Source organism: Mytilus californianus, unplaced genomic scaffold, assembly GCF_021869535.1.
Source record: "Mytilus californianus isolate M0D057914Y unplaced genomic scaffold, xbMytCali1.0.p SCAF_7, whole genome shotgun sequence".
Classification (NCBI taxonomy): Eukaryota; Metazoa; Mollusca; class Bivalvia; order Mytilida; family Mytilidae; genus Mytilus; species Mytilus californianus.
Genome location: NW_026262723.1, coordinates 27,886,742 through 27,905,818, shown reverse-complemented (window position 1 = coordinate 27,905,818; position 19,077 = coordinate 27,886,742). Strand labels below are relative to the sequence as shown.

The 19,077-nt window shown below is 32.4% G+C and overlaps 1 protein-coding gene across 1 annotated transcript; it reads left to right on the top strand.

Moving 5' to 3' along the window:
* The first annotated feature begins 3,568 nt into the window (after window positions 1-3,568).
* LOC127709671 (protein Tob1-like) lies at window positions 3,569-16,768 on the top strand. Its single transcript, XM_052215303.1, has 2 exons — window positions 3,569-3,728; window positions 12,541-16,768. Exon 2 carries the CDS (start codon window positions 12,624-12,626, stop codon window positions 13,833-13,835), a length of 1,212 nt encoding a protein of 403 aa, XP_052071263.1. The 5' UTR covers window positions 3,569-3,728; window positions 12,541-12,623; the 3' UTR covers window positions 13,836-16,768.
* The last annotated feature ends 2,309 nt before the right edge of the window (window positions 16,769-19,077 follow it).

Sequence of the window (19,077 nt, the reverse complement as noted above, 5' to 3'; positions counted from 1 at the left end):
ATTTATGAACGTAGCAAGGCGAAACAAATGCCAATTTTCGCTTGTTAAAAACAGATTCCAGTATGACGTTCTTCTTTCGATTTGCTTACAAAATCATCTGGTTTTTTTTCTATTCCAATAAAACATACGGTGCACGTGCGGGACGTCACAATTAAAATTGCAACATCAGTTGGTGACGCTCGCTAAGAAATTATACAATCATCCAGTTAATAAGTTTATATGTATATTTGTACACTTGGTACACTTGCATAATAATTCTTCTGTAATATTCGCGAATGGGCACTAAACAGTCGCGGCTACATGCTTTATCCCGGTATTGTTAGCTTGAATATTTTCAGATATGCAGTACGCGCAGTTATGTTCATGAATCGGATTCCCAGTAAATGATCGCTGTTTTTGGAATGTTCCCGAAAAGTCTAATTTCTCTTGACAACGGTTAGTTTTCAGAACGTTTGTCTTTTATCGTCACTTCGAAATGGCTGCCCTTCTAGTGTGTCTTATATGTCCGCTTCGAAGTAAAAGAAGTTTTGAAAGTTCCTATTAGAATAGAAATTATTCTTTAAAATGATATTCTATAATAGAAAAACAAAGGATATGGGGTATCTATATGCTCACTTTAACATGGATATGTATTATATTTGTGAATTTTTATACCTCGTTACACTTGGTGTAAAGTTAGTGACAAATACGAGGCCTTATTAATTAATCATAGGGCATACAATTAAATAACTATTTCTTAAGTATTTATGTGTCCCTCCTACACCTAAATCTTCCTTGACTGTAGAACTAAACAAGAATCACATAAAAACCTTATTGATAAAACAATACTTTATTCATGTCTATATATATTTATAGAATCAATACCATGAATGGTATTTATTAATTTATCTTCGTAGAGCATTTATAGATATCACTAAAAAGGAGGAAAGCACTTGTATAAATAAATACAAAAAATAAAAATACCAATACCACTTTATTGATGCCAAATCCCTCAAATCGAAACAAAGTGAAAAAAAAAAAAAACATGTTCCGTTATAAAACCATTTTGAGCTGAGGGAAACCGCTTAACTATTTTTGCTATTAATATCTGTTTTCAAACCACTTTATTTTTGTTGTGGTTTAAGACATGTAATTGTAACAAGTACCATTATGTTTGTTTCGTATGTTAAGACGTGTTAGCTTTTTATGTTTAAGACACATTATCGTAGCCAGATGCACGTGTTGACAACAACAACACTTGACCAAAATTATCATTAACCCTTGCCAAAACTAAATACTTTACATAATTACAGAGAAAGCATGCATACATATACACATAATTATGAAACATTTAAGAAATATGTAAATAAAAAAGTATATAAATGAAGTATAAGGTGCAACTAAGGTTTGCTACTGTTAATGTCAGTGATAAAATTAATCTTAAAGCTATTACATATCTAATTCTTAAAACAGCTGGAAATGCATATCAACAATAGTCTGGGATCCTGACACAATATTCTCAATACCGTAAGCGGACTTCCAGTCCGAATATAGCGTCGTTATATTTGAATTGAAGCTTGCAAAATCGAAAATATTTCATCAGGATTCCAGGTAAATATCAACAAATAAAAAGTTTCAATATCAAATGCGAATCCTGAGAGGATATCCGGGGTCTCATCTTCGCTAGCCAAGGGTTACATGTACGATCCAGTCCCCTCCTCTTCACGCGGAGAGGGGGTGACTGGATCGTATTCTTTAGCTAGCAAAAATGCCGACTCAACGCACTTTTTTTTTCGAAACTTTACTTTTCAGATCATTTTTATATTGACGAAATGTGCAACCGCTAGAATCCGACCGTATAAATAAATTTGGATCTGCGCCTGAATAAAACCTGTACGTCAGTTTGATGAGATAATTTAAGCCCTTTTCATCTGATAAAAACACATCGTTTTTGCGTTGTGCTGTTACACAATACACTGTCTCAGGTTAGGGGTGAGGTTGAGCGGTCACAAACATTTTTTTCCCCGACACATTCTTTGTGTGTCTGTCGCAAGCCAGGATGATGATGATTACGGATAGCTGCTTAACGTCCAGCGGCAAATTAAATGCATATTCAGGACCTGAACATGTTAATGTAATATGAAATTTAACGTTGCTTTGTACTAGACCGACACGCTAAGCCGGATTTTTAACGTGCTAATTCACAAGGTAACAGGAAGACATGTAACCTTACCCGGGCACATTTTTCGGACTCCGAGCCTACCAGTATTTGCTCTTACTCCTTAATGCAGTGTGCTTAGCGGTAAAGCAGCAAAGAGCAATTGTAAAGTCTTTGGTTTAACCCGGCCGGTGTTCGAACCCACGACCTCCTGCACTCGAGGCGAACATGCAACCCCGAGACCACCGAGGCAGTCGCAAGCCAGGAGCATGTACTCTAATAGTTGTCGTTGGTTGCTGTCTGCCATGCATTATTGTTTTAGCATACACCAGGTTGCTGATTTTCTCTTTTAAATTGATTCACAATTTATCATGCCGGGTAGGTTATACCTTACTTTACGATATGTGTGTTTTCTACTGTTGAAGGACGTATGTTGACCTATCGTTGTTTACATCCATGTCCTTTGGTCCCTGGTGGATAGTTATCTCATTGGCAATCATACCACATCTCCTTACTTTATAAATTGGAATCAAAGAGATGTTTATTCAGTCTAATACTCTATGAAGCAATTGAATTTGACCATCATTCGCATTAGTTATTACTAATTGCATGCAAATGATGATTACTTTGTATCAATATTTGGGGAAAACATGATGTATATTTTATTCGTTGATTAGTATTTTTACATGACATTGTGTATTGGATATTTCAACCAAAAAAAAAGGGTGAGCACTAATTAATATATCTATAATTAAGATATTTAAATTGTTTTAAAACTTTTTTAACAAACCCTATTTTTGCCATGATCCGCTATGTGAATGGCATTAGAAATATGTATAATACATTAATATGGAACTTCTTTGTATATTACAAGTAAAAATTATTTAAAAATTCTAAAATTCGTGTCCAGCAGAATTTATATAATTTGATAAATATTAATCGACATACTGAGAACATTCAGTCTACTTTTATTTATAATCTACTCTTCAAATAATTATCTATTTTCTCGTTAGTTCAAGGAAAATGCTTAGATAAGGGAAAATCATTTGAACAGATGTTTCTGTGTTAAAAAGTATTTTAACTGAAATATTCAATAGATTGATAAAACCAACATCAATATCAAGCACGTCATAAATAATTCGCTAGTTTATCAATACTAGCGAACAGCTGACGCAAATAGTTATGCGCAAAATCGAAAAGGTTAGAGGTCGTCCGTAAATACTGAATGAAAATCAATGTGTAATTCCCACACTATTCCGTAAGCATTTTTTCGGGATTTCTCTTGATTTGTCAAATATTCCAGAACATAGCAGACGAGAGTTTTTGGAAAAGCCCTCGAGCGATTGGTCGTCTGTAAAGGCAAAGTCTTCAATCGAAAATCGTGATATGAATATTGTATGAGCTTAAAATGAATATGCATGAAGAGAGTATTTATAGTATAACAACGTACAGAACTTCTATTAGATAGCACGAACACATATTACTGAATGTACACAAGGACTATATTACATTATTTTTATATTTTCCATGATGAATAGTTGACAGTAAAAACACAGTTTGATATTGGATACATTTTACAATTTTTATAAAGGTAAGTTGGTAACATTGATTTTTCAACGTCAAATCTTCCTAGTTAAACCATAAACATATCAACAGATTTACCATATGTTTTATCGTCTGGCAAACTCACAAACTTCAAAATATCGTTTAGAAACATTTAAAGTGTAAATTAAATGATGAATATACATAATGGATATAAAATTAGTCATTAAAGTCGTATTGAATTTTTTTATCAACTAAAATATTTTAAACATGTAAACATTTATTCTCGAGAGAATGGGGGTTTGTAAGTTCGAATTCTCGGTTACGTAGTTGCAGACGTCATGAGGCTATTTTTATCTTCAGTATCTCCTTATGTTGCATACTCTTGCTGCAGTAACAGTGAATTCTTATCTGATGTATGTATAACTTTCTGCGTTTTTTTATCTGGAATGTTATTTGTTGTTTTTATACATCGATTATCATCCTGCCAATTAATAGAACACTGATTAAGAATTGTCTAATGTCCAATTTCATGTCAGTTTCACTACTTCGAAACACAATTGATGCCTTACTGATACTGATACATAAAAAATACTTGTACAATGAATACATGTACAATCATGGATACATGTATATAAGGAGCAATACACGATACTGTTCGCGGCTTAACGGTTGCTAATGTTCCCTTTTTAGATGGTAAATATTCATTTTTCACTTAAAACAATTATCAGAGCCAAATAATGCATTATAAAATCCATTTTATTAGAAATCATTTTGGAAAGTGCACTTAACCGGTTAAGTATCTTAATAATAAATCGACATCCAGATGTGACATTTACATTTACTTTATAAATTCGATAATCGCTTCTTTTTTTTTCTTTATTGACGACAAATCTTTTTTTAATACATTTATGCTCCTGTTTCAAGAAAACTACATATTTTAGACTCTGGACGATTGAGGCTTGAAATATTGTATCCATAAACATCATCTGTCTATTGTTGAAGACTGTATGATGCCTTCTAGAATTATTTTGTGTATTTATGTCGTTGTATTGCTATCTCCTCCTTTAATTCATATGTACAATTAGATATACAACGAGTAGTTAAATCACAGTTGATTTTTAATGGTAAAATGGAAGACATAATTGACAATCTACACATGTGTATTGCTTCTCATTTGCTGCATGTTATGTCCATAGTTTTCTATTCTGTAAAGAATTACGAATCTATTCACTTATTTTTTACAATAGATGCTTACGTTATAGCAAGTGTGTACATATAATTTGACACATATTATGTTTGAAGTTTTTGTGACAAGTCTGGTGTAATTAAGCATAACATTTACTAGTTTTTACATTTTCAATGTTTCAACCTTTACCCTAAGGCGTTTATGTGTATTGGTATTCCGACTTTAATACACAGAAGATTTAACGCATAAGTCTGTTTTGCATAATGATCTCAAAAAGCTACAAGACTTTGCATGTAAGAATTAAGACTATAACATCCCTGGTACACGATAACACTCTCAGAAACATAGTTTTTGTTGATGAAAATCGAGTTTTACGGATCTCGCAGTCAATCACGAGCGAAATGAGAAAGTGACTATCCATTTCGTCTTATCTAAAAGTTTAATTAAAACTTTTGTATGGATTTAATCACAAACCAACAGTATAATTTCCTTGTCTGACAATTCGGATATATTGCCTGAAGCCATTTTAATTTACATGCAAATGTTCTCCCGGAAGTACTGAAATAGGCCCCCTTTGACGTTTGATGTATACGCTCTCAACCTTTCCGAATACGGTGAGGAAGTTACAATAGTCCCTGCAGAAATAGATGAACAATTCATGTAAAGAAATGACGTCATTTTCTAGTTAGTTCTTACGAATTTCAGGATGGAAATAGACATTCGAAAATACTGAAAACGAAAGCAACCAAACTGATATTTGGAATTTGTTTCAATATAGGACTAACTTCCTTTCTTATCTCTATCTTTTCTTATTTACATTACATATTGGCGAAAGTTCAATATAGCTTTCGATGATTTATTGATTGATGTTTGCTGAATATCCAGTAGCAAATATTTCATACATAATAATGACAATTAATAGTTTACATGCTAATATTTGTTGGTCTTCAAAAGTGAGCATATTGGACTAGTGTAGAAGTTGCTGTAGACAACTCCGAAATATCCCAAAATCTAAAGAACAAAACAAATCCGACTATCACTAGACATTTTAACGACAAACAACACAAAAAACTTACTGTTAATATATATGTGATAATGAAAATATATGCCATTAATTGTTTATACAAAAGTATGTATACCTAGTAGTAAAGTCCCAAGATTGTATGAAGAAGAAAGAAATAAAGGACGTAAAAAATAAAATAACAAAAGTACCAAACTCCAAGAAAACTCAAAACGGAAAGTCCCTTATCAAATGGCGAAATCAAAAGCTCAAACACATCAAACGTATGATAAAACAGCTGTCATATTTGTGACTTAAATTCATCTTTGAAATTGAAAGGCCAGTCTTTAAACAGGTTCTTCACTTTGTTTCAACTAAGCTTCTATTTTAAAGTTAATATAATTGTAAATTATTTTTCTCAAAACTCCTTTAAAAACCCTAAATTAATATCTCTATTCTAAATATCTCAGGTGTAAACGCTCAAGGTCATTATGAATTATTAACCTATAAAAGTGGAAAACGTGTTTCTATATATATGTTTATTTTCATATTTTCGTGTTTATCATTTCATAATTGTAATTACTTATATATATTAACCTATTCTGACAGGTGTGTCTTACATGTCAGATACAATCTTCAGGTGTATCGCTATATTTATCTCGTTCACATTGATAGAAAGCAGGTTATTTTGGTTCAACCTTCCCTTTTCATTTGAATTCAAGGATCACGAACCGAACAAATAAGATAATTGGAAAATCACAAAAATGCATGTTTTCTCATTAAGTTGTTTTTTCCGTGTACATTTATGTATGCTTTTTTTTATAATAGTCGTGAGCTTACGATATGCCTAATAGAAAATTGATTGAAATAACATCTAAGGAAAAGGAAAAATAAAGAAATGGAATAAAGGAAAGGGTAAGAAATAAAGACAAACAAAATATAATAGGTTGCTTTCAAAAAAGCTCGTGTCAGGAAAGTCAAACATGGAATAATACCCGGAAAGCTTATTTTTTTATCGACAAGTATCTTTAAAGAATTATAGCCCAAGACTTATTAAGGTCAATTTTGCATTAGAGAGTTCTAATCATTGGGTAAAATTTATAAGTTCATCAACCATGGATTTATCACAATCTCGAACCAATATATAATGTGTTAGTCCCAGGCAAAATGTATGTTTTAAAACATATCTGTACCGAATCATTGACTACTGCGCTGTAAGACCAAAAAACATATCTGTACCGAATCATTGACTATTGCGCGGTAAGGCCAAACACATATCTGTACCGAATCATTGACTACTGCGCGAAAAGGCAAAAAAAACATATCTGTACCGAATCATTGACTACTGCGCGGTAAGGCCAAAAAACATTTCTGTACCGAATCATTGACCACTGCGCGGTAAGGCCAAAAAACAAATATATAAAAAACAAAGTAGGTAGGTATGAATTTTGTTTTCATTTGACTCAATTGTTTTATCGTTTGTATATGAGGGCAATTGAATGAGTTAACCTGCAATTCCCTTCCGAAAGTGCCATTAAAAAATTACCGGTAGGCATGACGAGGCATAAACAATAAGGTTTGTAGTAGGTCCTAAACACAAGTATTTGTTTTATTTTAGTCCTATATGTTTTAGGGGACCAATAGACATCTAGCAGCATGGGTATCGACCAAGTGGTGTAAACAAAAAACAATCACACGAATGTGTGGTTCTTAAATGCACACATGACGTTATCGATAACCTGAAAATAATTCCGCTCAACTATGTGTAACGGATAGTCTAATAAAACTAACAGTGCGGTGTAAGCTTTTGTACGGAGTTAGTGTTTCGCTGAGACTTTAAGTTAAGAACTGTAAATAAACGCTCCTCTCTGGTTGGAGTATGCAAACGGATTTAGTTAAGAGTCATGAATTAATACAATGCAGCTTTTCCTTTTTCCATTATGCAAATTAAAGTTGATACGATTAAAACATCTGACTGGAAGCATTGTTTGAAAATCCTTCTTTACAATGTTCTTTGGTAAAACGTTTTTGACGAAAGTCCTGGGTTTTTTTTATCCATTATATTGTCAATAATTGTCTTTTGAAATAAATACACGAAGGAAATTATTTATCGACTGTGGCATTGTCAGGCAACAGAAATTTCGCAGCAGTTGCGATCATTTCCGGACATTTCGCGTGCAGACAGTAAATATTATTTGCGTTTCATTACAGACTCTTTCCCGTTATGGTCGAAAATCTAGATTTAAAAAAAAATGTACTTCTTCATCAAGATACATGGAAAATGTAACGTTTTAAACCATATTTCCGAACACACCATGACTAGAAATTCACCTTCAAATTCATGTACATTTAAAGTACATTACAACTTAATTTCACGGCGGACGAAATTAACACTAATTTTCGCCTTATCAGTTTGAAAACTTGCCAGATTTTTCATACACAGTGCCGTGATACAAGTACATGTAATTAAATCGGTACAAGTACATTAAGAATAAATTGATCAATACATTTATTAATGTTGTTACTTTCAATGCTAATGTAGGTAACTAGTTTAAATAAGATTTGTTTTTATATTAATATGCTATTTTAGTCCTCATCAATATGTGACACGTGTTCCTAAAGAAGAAATGAAAGTGTTTTTTTAATAATTTATTACTTTATTACAAAAAAAGCCTAAGACGCAGTAATTCAAAAGACGTTGTGGTTTATGATTAAACGCAATTTTAAGAACTTCAAGGCGAAAATTACTTATATTGTAGGTAACCACGTTTTCCTGGTCACATTTGTGCGATCGAATAAATGACTTAAGTCAGGACTAGACAGATATTTTAATGATATCGATATCACTGTAAATCATACATTTTTTCAAGTTGTAAAAAAAACACTTGTCATGAATTGTTTCCCCATGTTTAATGTGTCCTTACATACTACAATAAAACTGGCAGAAACTATATGGTCAACATGTTGAACTTATGATATTTACAACAACAACACAATTCTACAAATTAAGAAACAATCAATTACATTGAATAAATGCCAGAGTTGTGTAAAAAGGAATGTTTCTGGCAATTAAAATTAACACTAAATTACGCCAAGCATAATGCTGCATGTTCCAAGGTCTCGAAACAAACGAGATTGCGTAAAAATATATTATTGTTTTCATTCGAAAAAAAACTGATTTGTTTTCTTCTCTGGTAATTGAGCCGTGATGAATCGTGGGTGTATAGTTATAGGGTTATCAGTGTATTAAACAAGTAAATCCCTGTCGCATTGATTTTCTGTAAATTGTCTTTATTACTAGTCGCTCTGAAAGAGAATATAACTATTTATGTGAAATTTTGTAGGCGATGTCATTAGAAAAGGTTAATATCTTGATTCTAATTAATAGTGTTCTGTAAAGCGTATGATTATTAATGGAATTTTGTGGCAAAGTGTAATTTTGTGCTTGTTAAAGGGCATTTAATTATTGCAGAAGTGTCTAACACTATTCGCAATGGTTTGTTTGTTATACTGTAGAAATTGCCAGGAAAGGAATGTTTTTTTTTATTTTGAATTATTGAATATATTTTTTTTTTCTTACGATGGAAAGTTTAATTGAAAGAATAGATACGTCTATGTACAGATATCCTTCATTCTAGCCTTTATATGACCCGGAAATTTAGAATATCAAAATTAAAGATAGTTTAGCTTCTGTATATAGACAAATTCTCCAACTGCATGACAAAATTCTACGGTTCCGTCAAGTCCTGAGAACAAAATCAATACCAATGCCTGGTTTTGACAGGAACTTCGTTCAGAGAATAACTATTTATCAGAGAGCGGAATACTAATATGACAGACTATGTACAAGCAAACGATCAGTAATCCTTCTCATTAATAAACAAAGAACCATGCATTTCTGGTTGACAAACATATAATCTGAAACATATAATATTTCACGAAACATCACAGTAATGCTTTAGAAAGCTGTATCTGACCTAAACTTTAATTAGCTTCAACTTAACTTATCTATTTTTAAATTTCAACATGCTTTGAGGAATTTTAAATATAATCTTGATCTTTATACATATCAAGCAACTAAATAAGATATTTTCTTACTGATATATGTCATCTTCCTTTTCAAACTTGTTTGTTATAATTAACAGTTGCTATTATTTACATCACATTAACGGTTTAAAAAACTGTTAACCAAAACCGTAAATAATTTTAAATTAGATGATCTATTTTTAGATTTCTACATGTTTTAAGGAATTTGAAGTATAATCTTGAACATTTTACAATTCAGTTATCTTTATAAGATTTTTACTGATTTTTACAATAAAAATAAAATATCTGTGTGCCAAAGTACATGTAAGTCATATAAGCGGCACACAAAAATACACATAAAAACACAGCTACCAATTTAAGAGGTAAAAAACGGCAAACTATGCGTCATGAATGCATTTTTTTTCGTGTTAATGGGTTACTGCTTATTGACCTTTGTCTCACATTTCCATTTATTTCTATCAATCTGCACAATATCCGTACAAGCTGCATGGTTATAAAATCGGAGAACTATAGGCATTATAACACTTTCAATCTCAAATGTGTTAAAATAAAATGAATAAAATATACGACATTTTTATTACAAAACACGCAAGGGAACAGAAATGCAAAAAGGGACAGATCTTTTTAATCCATGTATCTTGGATTCATCCCATAATGACTCTCTCGACATCCATAAATGTATATTGAAAAAGCAATTTTTCATTAGAGACATGCACTTTTACCTATGAACAATTTTGTGTAATAGACTAGAGACCAAGTTCAGTCATAATTAAGGTGTTTTAGGTTATAAAATATTCTCACTTTTGATGTGTTAAAAAAAATATAAGTATCTTTCTACATATCTTTTAAATCTTGCTTTATGATCGTTTTTGTTAGAAACGTTAGCTCCATTTTACCAGACATGTTCTTTTAGGTAAAAAAATATTTATAGTCGACGAGACATTAATTTTAAAAAATTATATGTAACAATGGAAGGTGTTTGAACTATTGTCTCATGCATACGGAATTTAACATATAGAATGTTTCAGACGGTTCGTTGTAATTCATCATATTTTATAAATTATTTTTTATACATCGTCGGTACGCACCAGTATCAAGCTCCTCTAATCATGTGATCTATAATTTTTCTTTCTTTTGGAAATAATTCTTTGCCTGTAGGATTAATATTATGTTTGTAATATCATACCTCATAAATCAACAGGCATGCGAAAGGTTAATGAAAATGGATTGTGTATTGGCACATCCCATTTTAGCGATACTTTATAGTTACAGTCTAGCATGAAATATGGATTTCTGCGTTTCCGTCGGACTTTAATTTGCTTTTATTGAATGTGTAATCCAAGTAAAAATTTAACAAGAACAAGATCGACTTTTCTTAAACATAAATCAATCTGTTGATATAGTTTGGCTGATAACATGTAGTATCAAAATCAATAGAGTCCTTTTGAACATCTGTGAAGCCATTTTCTTGCGATAGATTTTAGCTGTCATTCTTTCAAAGAAGGTAACGGAAATGAATAGAAATCACGTGAACAGCGCGAGATTGATTGGACTTCTGCTGATATCATTGAATTGACTGATTGAAAGCTTCTTTACAATTAAGGAAATATTTTTATCCGAAAACATGTTGCACATAAAATAGAGTGGAAAAAGATACCCTGTGCTTTAATGATAGTAAATCGATCAAGGTGACGGCACGATTCGCAACTAATTGATGCCGCATATATGTCCACAAATAAAAATAAAAACTATGGGGACTGATATCTTTGAATAACATATGTAACCTGAATTTTCGTTCTTTATCACTTATAAACAATTGAAGATTATGTCACTAAAAGATATTAAAAAAACGTCATCGTATTGAAATTGAAATGGTTGATTGATTGATTGTGATTTCTTTAAATCGCATAAAAAAACAGAAAAGAAATGTGTTCATATCATTAATTCTTCTTGTCCTTATACAAATGCAGCATATTGCTGAAAATCGATGCTTCAATAGGTTTTGTACTATGTATAAGACTATCTGATCATTCGTTCTAATGAAAATTTAAGACGAATTAACGCGCCGTCGATCATCTAGCCACCAGGGCAAAAAGTAATAAATATCTAACGTCACCAATAAGACTAAAAAAATAAGATTAAGAAGTTTATAATTCTGTCTGATCTAAGGAATAATGAAATAACTTTAAAGAAAAAAAAAGTATTGACTTTAATTCATAGTTATAAAAGTTTTAACGAAAGTCTCTTGTTATTCATATAATTAAATGTTTGATACAATGATATTTTGTTGGTTCTCAAACCCAAGTTAATAGTCTTCAGTAACAATTAGCCTTTTTTGAGGGCTCGAATGGGGTCTACCGAATAGAGAATAACGGGAAAATGATAAAGACCATGCAGAGAAAAATGGGGGGTCTAAAATATAAAGGATAGAGAATATCCGGCAAAAAGGTTAGAGAAAAATGACCTGACCCCAATAAATGAAAAATACATAAATGAAGACCAGCCCTCAAGATACTCATATATATATTTTCTTTCTCATCTTGATTGATTTCAATAAAACCTAGTTTACATTAACAGTCATCGATGTGTTTTGTTTGCTAATTAGATTTTATTGAATGTTTTCAGGTATAAAGAACTCAACAACACCCATCTCATTAGAAATTTATTAGAGATTTGATACATAGAATCTAAAACATTGATAAATCGACATGCACTTAGAGGTATCGGTAGCGCTGAACTTTGTGATATCATACTTGTATAACAAATTACCAAGAAGACGAGTAAACTTATTCGGCGAAGCTCTTGAAATTGGATTAAAAAAGAAGTTTGAAGGTCATTGGTACCCAGATAAACCTACTAAAGGATCCGGATTTCGTTGCGTCCGTGTCAATGGCGAAAATGTAGACCCCGTTATGATAAATGCTACATATGATTGTGGACTTAATTTGGATGAAGTGAAATCTTATTTGCCAGCTGAACTCACAATCTGGATAGACCCAGGAGAAGTATCTTATAGAATAAGCGAAAAGGGACCGGTAAAAATTCTCCATAGTGATCGAAGAGATGAAGAAATTACAGAAAAAGCCGATCGAGAAATACAGATGTCAGACAGAGGCTTTAATCCCGAGGCACAATGCTTTAAGCCGATTGATTCGCTATCATCATCGTTAAGTAATCTCAGTCTGTCCCCGGGAGGACTTTCACCATCATCACCTTCGTCATCATCAGGGTGGCCGGGTAGTAACTCCACGTCACCGTCTAGTGCTTTATTCAACTCCGACTTGTCATCACATCAAAATCCACCATTTCAACAAGAATATGCTCCTGCTGCAAAATCTTCCGGACATCAATATTTTACAGCTGCTACGTTTGCCGCCACTAAATTTGGATCTACAAAATTGAAGACAAATGCCAAGCGTCCAACTCGTCTTTCACCTACCGAGTTTGGAAATTTCCTTCGTCAAAAGTCAGCCATGATAGCCAAAGGTAATGCAGGGTTATGTTCGCCTCAAAGGCCAAGGTCGTTGTCACCACGTGATCCGCGAACTGAATTTCTATTGGATCAACACCAGAGGATTGCCATGTCTCAGTTACAGCATCAGCATTTACAACAGTTACAGCATCAACAGCAACAGCGATTACATTCACCCCAACATATTGGTCCTTTAGGTTCACCACCTCATATTGGATCACCTACCGCTTATATCAATGATACGTTCGGAATGTCTTCACCCTCATCCCCCTATCACCAACAGCCATACGGAAACATGGTCGATTTCCTGCCAGGCCCTACAAATCTTCCGTCGCCAGTTGGGTCAAATGCTGTTTCACCAGAGCAGCAAAAATCTTTTTTGGAAGGTTTAAACATGAGTGCAGGGTCTTACCAAAGTCAATACCCACACATGCTTCTGGCAAACTAATGGACTGTTGACCTTGCAGTGAATTTGGAGAACAGGTGCGCTAACAATAACGTTAAATGTCAAATACATTGGTTATATTTTTATTGTCATGTTCAATCGGAACTATTTGGAAAACTATTTTTGATCTATATGTTACTAGATTTTGTCGGTTTTATAAACAATAGGATATAATAGACTATGTCGAACATTTTTTGGGGTTCTATCTATGGTTCATGGTTATGACTTTATTTAGGTTAGATTTGATTGTAAATATCAAACCATTACAGTCATATTTATCATTTTTTTTAATCAGGACCCAATAATAAGGATTACAGTTTTGTCTTTCATCTTATTTTTTTAAAAGCAAAGAGAATTTTATCATATTTTTGTATTAGATAATAACTGAGATTATTTTTCTATGCTTAGGTTGTGGTTTGTTATTTTCACCAGAAATTCATGAATTTTATTTGATCAGTTGATAAACTGGTTAATATAACCTTAAATACCAATTACAAAACCATGTGTTGGTTGGCCACATTTATCATGCCAAAATATTGTTTTTATCTTGTTATTCAATATTACAAGGGTTCAGTGTAGTTGTTATAGAGTTACCTTCTGTTATTACTCCGCCACAAAAGATGCATACGTCCATGTTTTTTTTCTTGAAATACCAAGGTAATAGAAGTACGATTTCCCAATGTAGATCTTGTTGAAAATCCGCGTGGTACCCGAGTTATAGATTACGTTATGGAAAACCGGTTACCAGGAGAATTTTAGTACTACATTTGGAAACTAGACTACGGTAACATTTTTGACAAAAAAAACTTCATTTGTGCATTCTAAATGCGTGGGTAGTATATAGTGGTTTAATGTCTTTCTTTAACATCTACAGTGAACCCTTACGACGGACCCCTGAGTACATTACTCGACAATTTGGTCATTTTCTTTTGTCTCGAAATAGTCTTAAGAATTCAAACCCATAACTAATCCAATGTTCTGTTTAAAAATCTTGTACAAAAATTTTACAAAAAACTATGATACATTTCTGTCCTATTTATTAACTTTTAAGTTGACACACCTTGTAAAACAATACTGTGTTGACCTTTGACACTTCCCCCTTAAATAAACTTACTGATGTATAACGAGAGTCCCTATATGAAGTCTACAAGATCCTTTAAAGGTGACGAGTTTATAGAGGTCACTACAACGTTTGAGACCTGTCTTAGTGTCTAAGAGTTTGTCTCAATACATGAATTTAATAGTAATTTTATTTTTTATTTTTGAATGTTATGTTTCATATATAGCTGTATATAGAAAAAAAAATATATATATATATATATATATATATATTCGTAAACTTTCTACGTTCATATATTATCGATGGTTATTATGGCGTGGTATAAACTTTTATACGTTATTAAATGTTATCTTTTGTATTTCATATTTTAAGATATTTAATAAAATATTTGTTGAATAATAATGAGAGAGAATTAAATTCTCGTAAATATTTATTTATTTTTTTTAATTTTTTTTTTTTTGTAATGGAAATGCGATATTTCTGGCATACAAATTAGCAAGAACATTCGTTAGTTTCGAACTTAAGAAAACTCCGAAACTGTCGAATACAATCATAAACTCGATATATTCATTGCACGATAGTCGTTTACGACGGGGATGTGGGTTTTCTGCTAATTTACTACTTAGCTTTAACTTAGAAACAAGATAATGACCTTGTCATTTTCACAAACTAAACAAAAACAATTTAGCTCCTCATCAACTTATACATTTTCTGTCTCGACACTGCATCGCCTGTTTTATAAATTGCTACAATTACCGGTTTTCAAACAAACCTCTGGTGATGCACATTTCCGCATAAATATCACATGCTTAAGAAATACGATACAAATTATACAAAGTGACTAAGTTTTCTCAATCAATACACAACAAACATAATACAGGTTCAGCTCATTGTCGGTAATTTTTTTATCTCCCTCTGACGTATTTTCAATGATTATTGGGTCTTTACACTTAATTGAAGAAAATCCAAAAATATTTGTTTAGGACAATTGCAGCCTATTTTTATTTCCGCTCGGTACAATCGTTACGTGATCATCTTCACTTATGCGTTTGAAAACTGTCATTATCACTAGAAAGCTTTGACGTCAAAGTTTTTTTTTATGGGAAATTGGAAACCAGACTGTCTATTTTAGTGATTGTTTCGACTAATTTGTTTGCCAACAAATATGCGTATATCCTTAAGAGAATGTCAGGCCATGGATTTTATGATTTTTAATTTCAATGAAAGTGCTGGACACGATGAAAGAACTTTTATCTACCCTCGTTAAATTTACAGTTTAATTTACGATCGATTAATTATCTTAAACAAGTTGATCATCAATGTATTCGTTGTTTCGAATAATTCTGAATATTATTAACTACAGCTTTTACAAAAGTTTTAAAAATTAGATTCATTTTTTTTAATTTTAACTTTCCTCCATCCTCCGTTAACAGTTATTTCCCTGCTATGAAGGGAATTGCTCTTGCGCTGCTACGCTTTACATGTCCGTTGCGATATTGCAATAATTTTAATAAGACGCAGACTCAATTAAAAATTTTGTAGAAGGGAAGTAACTGCGACTAGAGGCAATTGTTTCTTTTATTTTAGACAGTTAGATCGTATATTTCCATGGCCTTAATTGTCACCACAATCAATATAGTAAATGTAGATTGTGCAATACAGAGAGGGCGGACAGGAGAGCTAGGGATAGAGGGTGGAGGACCTGTAGTGATGTGGAATTATAGGATTGAGTACGGCCTTCTGTCCGCCCCCTCAACACGAGTACGTTCCATTAGTAACGGATATATTCACAGGGCCTTTCACTGTTAAATCTTGCATCATTTATATTGCTACATATTTTTAAGTTTGTAATAAAAATTGGTATTTTCTTATAAAATATTGTTTGTTTTGTTATTGCCATTGTAGAGTGAGGAGGCGTGGTTTGATTGCCAATAAGACAATTATCCACCAGAGTTCGAATGACGTGGATAAAATCAAGTATGCTAGTTCACCGCACGGCTTTCAACAAAGGGAAAAATCCATAACATATAATCATTTAGTCATAAATGGCACCGATATGAAAAATGTTTTCAGATCCTTGTAAGCAAACTTTTTTTAAAGCTTGGACACAGGATCTGAATTTGATCAGATTGCCTAATCTATAACAATACAATTTACGAAAAACGAATATGACAGACATGAACCAACGACAGCCACCGAATTACAGATTCCTGACTTGGGACAGGCACATTAACAGGTGGGGTTAAACATGTTTGTGAGCGCTCAACACTCCCCTAACCAGATGGGACAATGGTGTTACAGCACAACATAAGAACAAGTGTACAATTCAGTTTCAGAAGTCTTAATTCAATAGATCCGTACGAAAAAAAGGCATAAAAACCACAGATACAGGGCACCGATGTATGAGTATTCACAGTTACTGAAAGCTAGTGCAAACCCAATTATCAATAATGAATTAATCATGTTATCACAGACTAAAGTATCAATCAGTACACATCCAACGGATTTGATGCTCCTTTAACAAATTGATAACTTGAAGTATCCGGATATATTTGACTACCAGTTTTGTCTGATGTAAAATGGGAATTCATCATGCAATAGTTAAACACCAAACCTCACCGTAAATATCGCGACAAACGACCAAGACAATGACAATCAAAGTTAACAGATTAGTTTATTACTGAAAATAGTATTAACAATAAAAAACTTATGAATATTTTACAATCATCACTTTGAAACCTTCAGTTTCAGAACAAAGCAAAAAGGGAAAACCATTTAAAATGGCACAAAACAGTTGCGTATAGTTAGAAAATGATTGCCATTAAATATTTGTCTTTGATTTCAGATGTTTCATTAATTTTCATTTTCAAAAAGCACATTTAATAATCGATTAATTGATTGTTTGAATGTTGGTGGTGTACGCCAATTTCAACACTCCTGGCTATGACATTGTCATGGAAGCCAGTTTTTTTTATAGGTGGAGGAAGCCGGAGAACTTTGAGAAAACCACCGACCTTTGACGGGAAGTCTGACAATCAATTGAAAAATTATCCGTATTACCACTACACTGAAAGCAAACAAGATGGCATATTAATATTTGAATTAAGTCTGATTGTTATAAGATTATTTAAAATAGTTGATCTAAAGGTTTTAATGCAATTCATGACATTACACATGCGTAACCTTGGTAACCCTCGAAGTTGAATGGCGGATTAATGAGCGAGTTTATTTTCTTCAAAGTAAAAAAAAAAGAAAAGATCCAAGCGGGCAATCAAATCAAAAGTCCAATAACAGATGACACCTTAGCCAAAAAAGTCCAATAACAGATGACACCTTAGCCAAAAAAGAATAAAGAAAAAAAAATATTAAAAAAATATAACACAGAAAACTAAGAATTGAGCAACACGAATCTCATCAAACGGGAGACGAACTCACGTGCTCCGGAAGGGTAAGCAGTTATTGCTTTACAAGTGGCACCCATCACGTGACTCGTGCAAGTCAAAATCAGATAAAAAGTAGCATTCAGTAATGTCTCAATCGAAAAACAAACAGTGCGGAATTGTAGTTAAGTGAAGATAGTTTAGGAATATTAAGGTAGCAATGCACACTTACAAAGTAAATTTAGATTGATCCTGATAATTTTGAAACATCATCTTTCCCCTGCTTTTTTAACAGATTAAGGTTATTGTTTGTGTCTTATATGCCCATGCATGTAATCAGTCTCTTTCAAAACTTTAAAAGTTAAAATGGTGAAATATTGTTTTTATTTGGTGTATTCATGAAAACAATTTGCATTTATTTGCCATAAAATATTGAATAATTTGCATCAAAATGTCACATTTGTTCTCAAAATTTTGCCCAAAGTTAAAAGTTAAAAATCAATTCTTATGAGTGATATATTTTCTGAAACGATATACATGTATCAATCAAGTGATCAAATAGAAATCATCAGCTTTTCGTCTCATTTTTTCGTAAAATTGCGTTGACTTGAAAAGTCCGTGTTGAAAAAAAAGGTGTCAACAAACAATACAATAATATCTCTGGACCTGATGGCTTGTTTACATGTGAAAATACGGACTGTCAAACATAAATATCCTATGAAACATACAAAAACAATCTGGTGTTCACATAAACCTACTTTGAAAGCTATTTTATTCTACAGCCATTTGAAAATAGATTTTATTG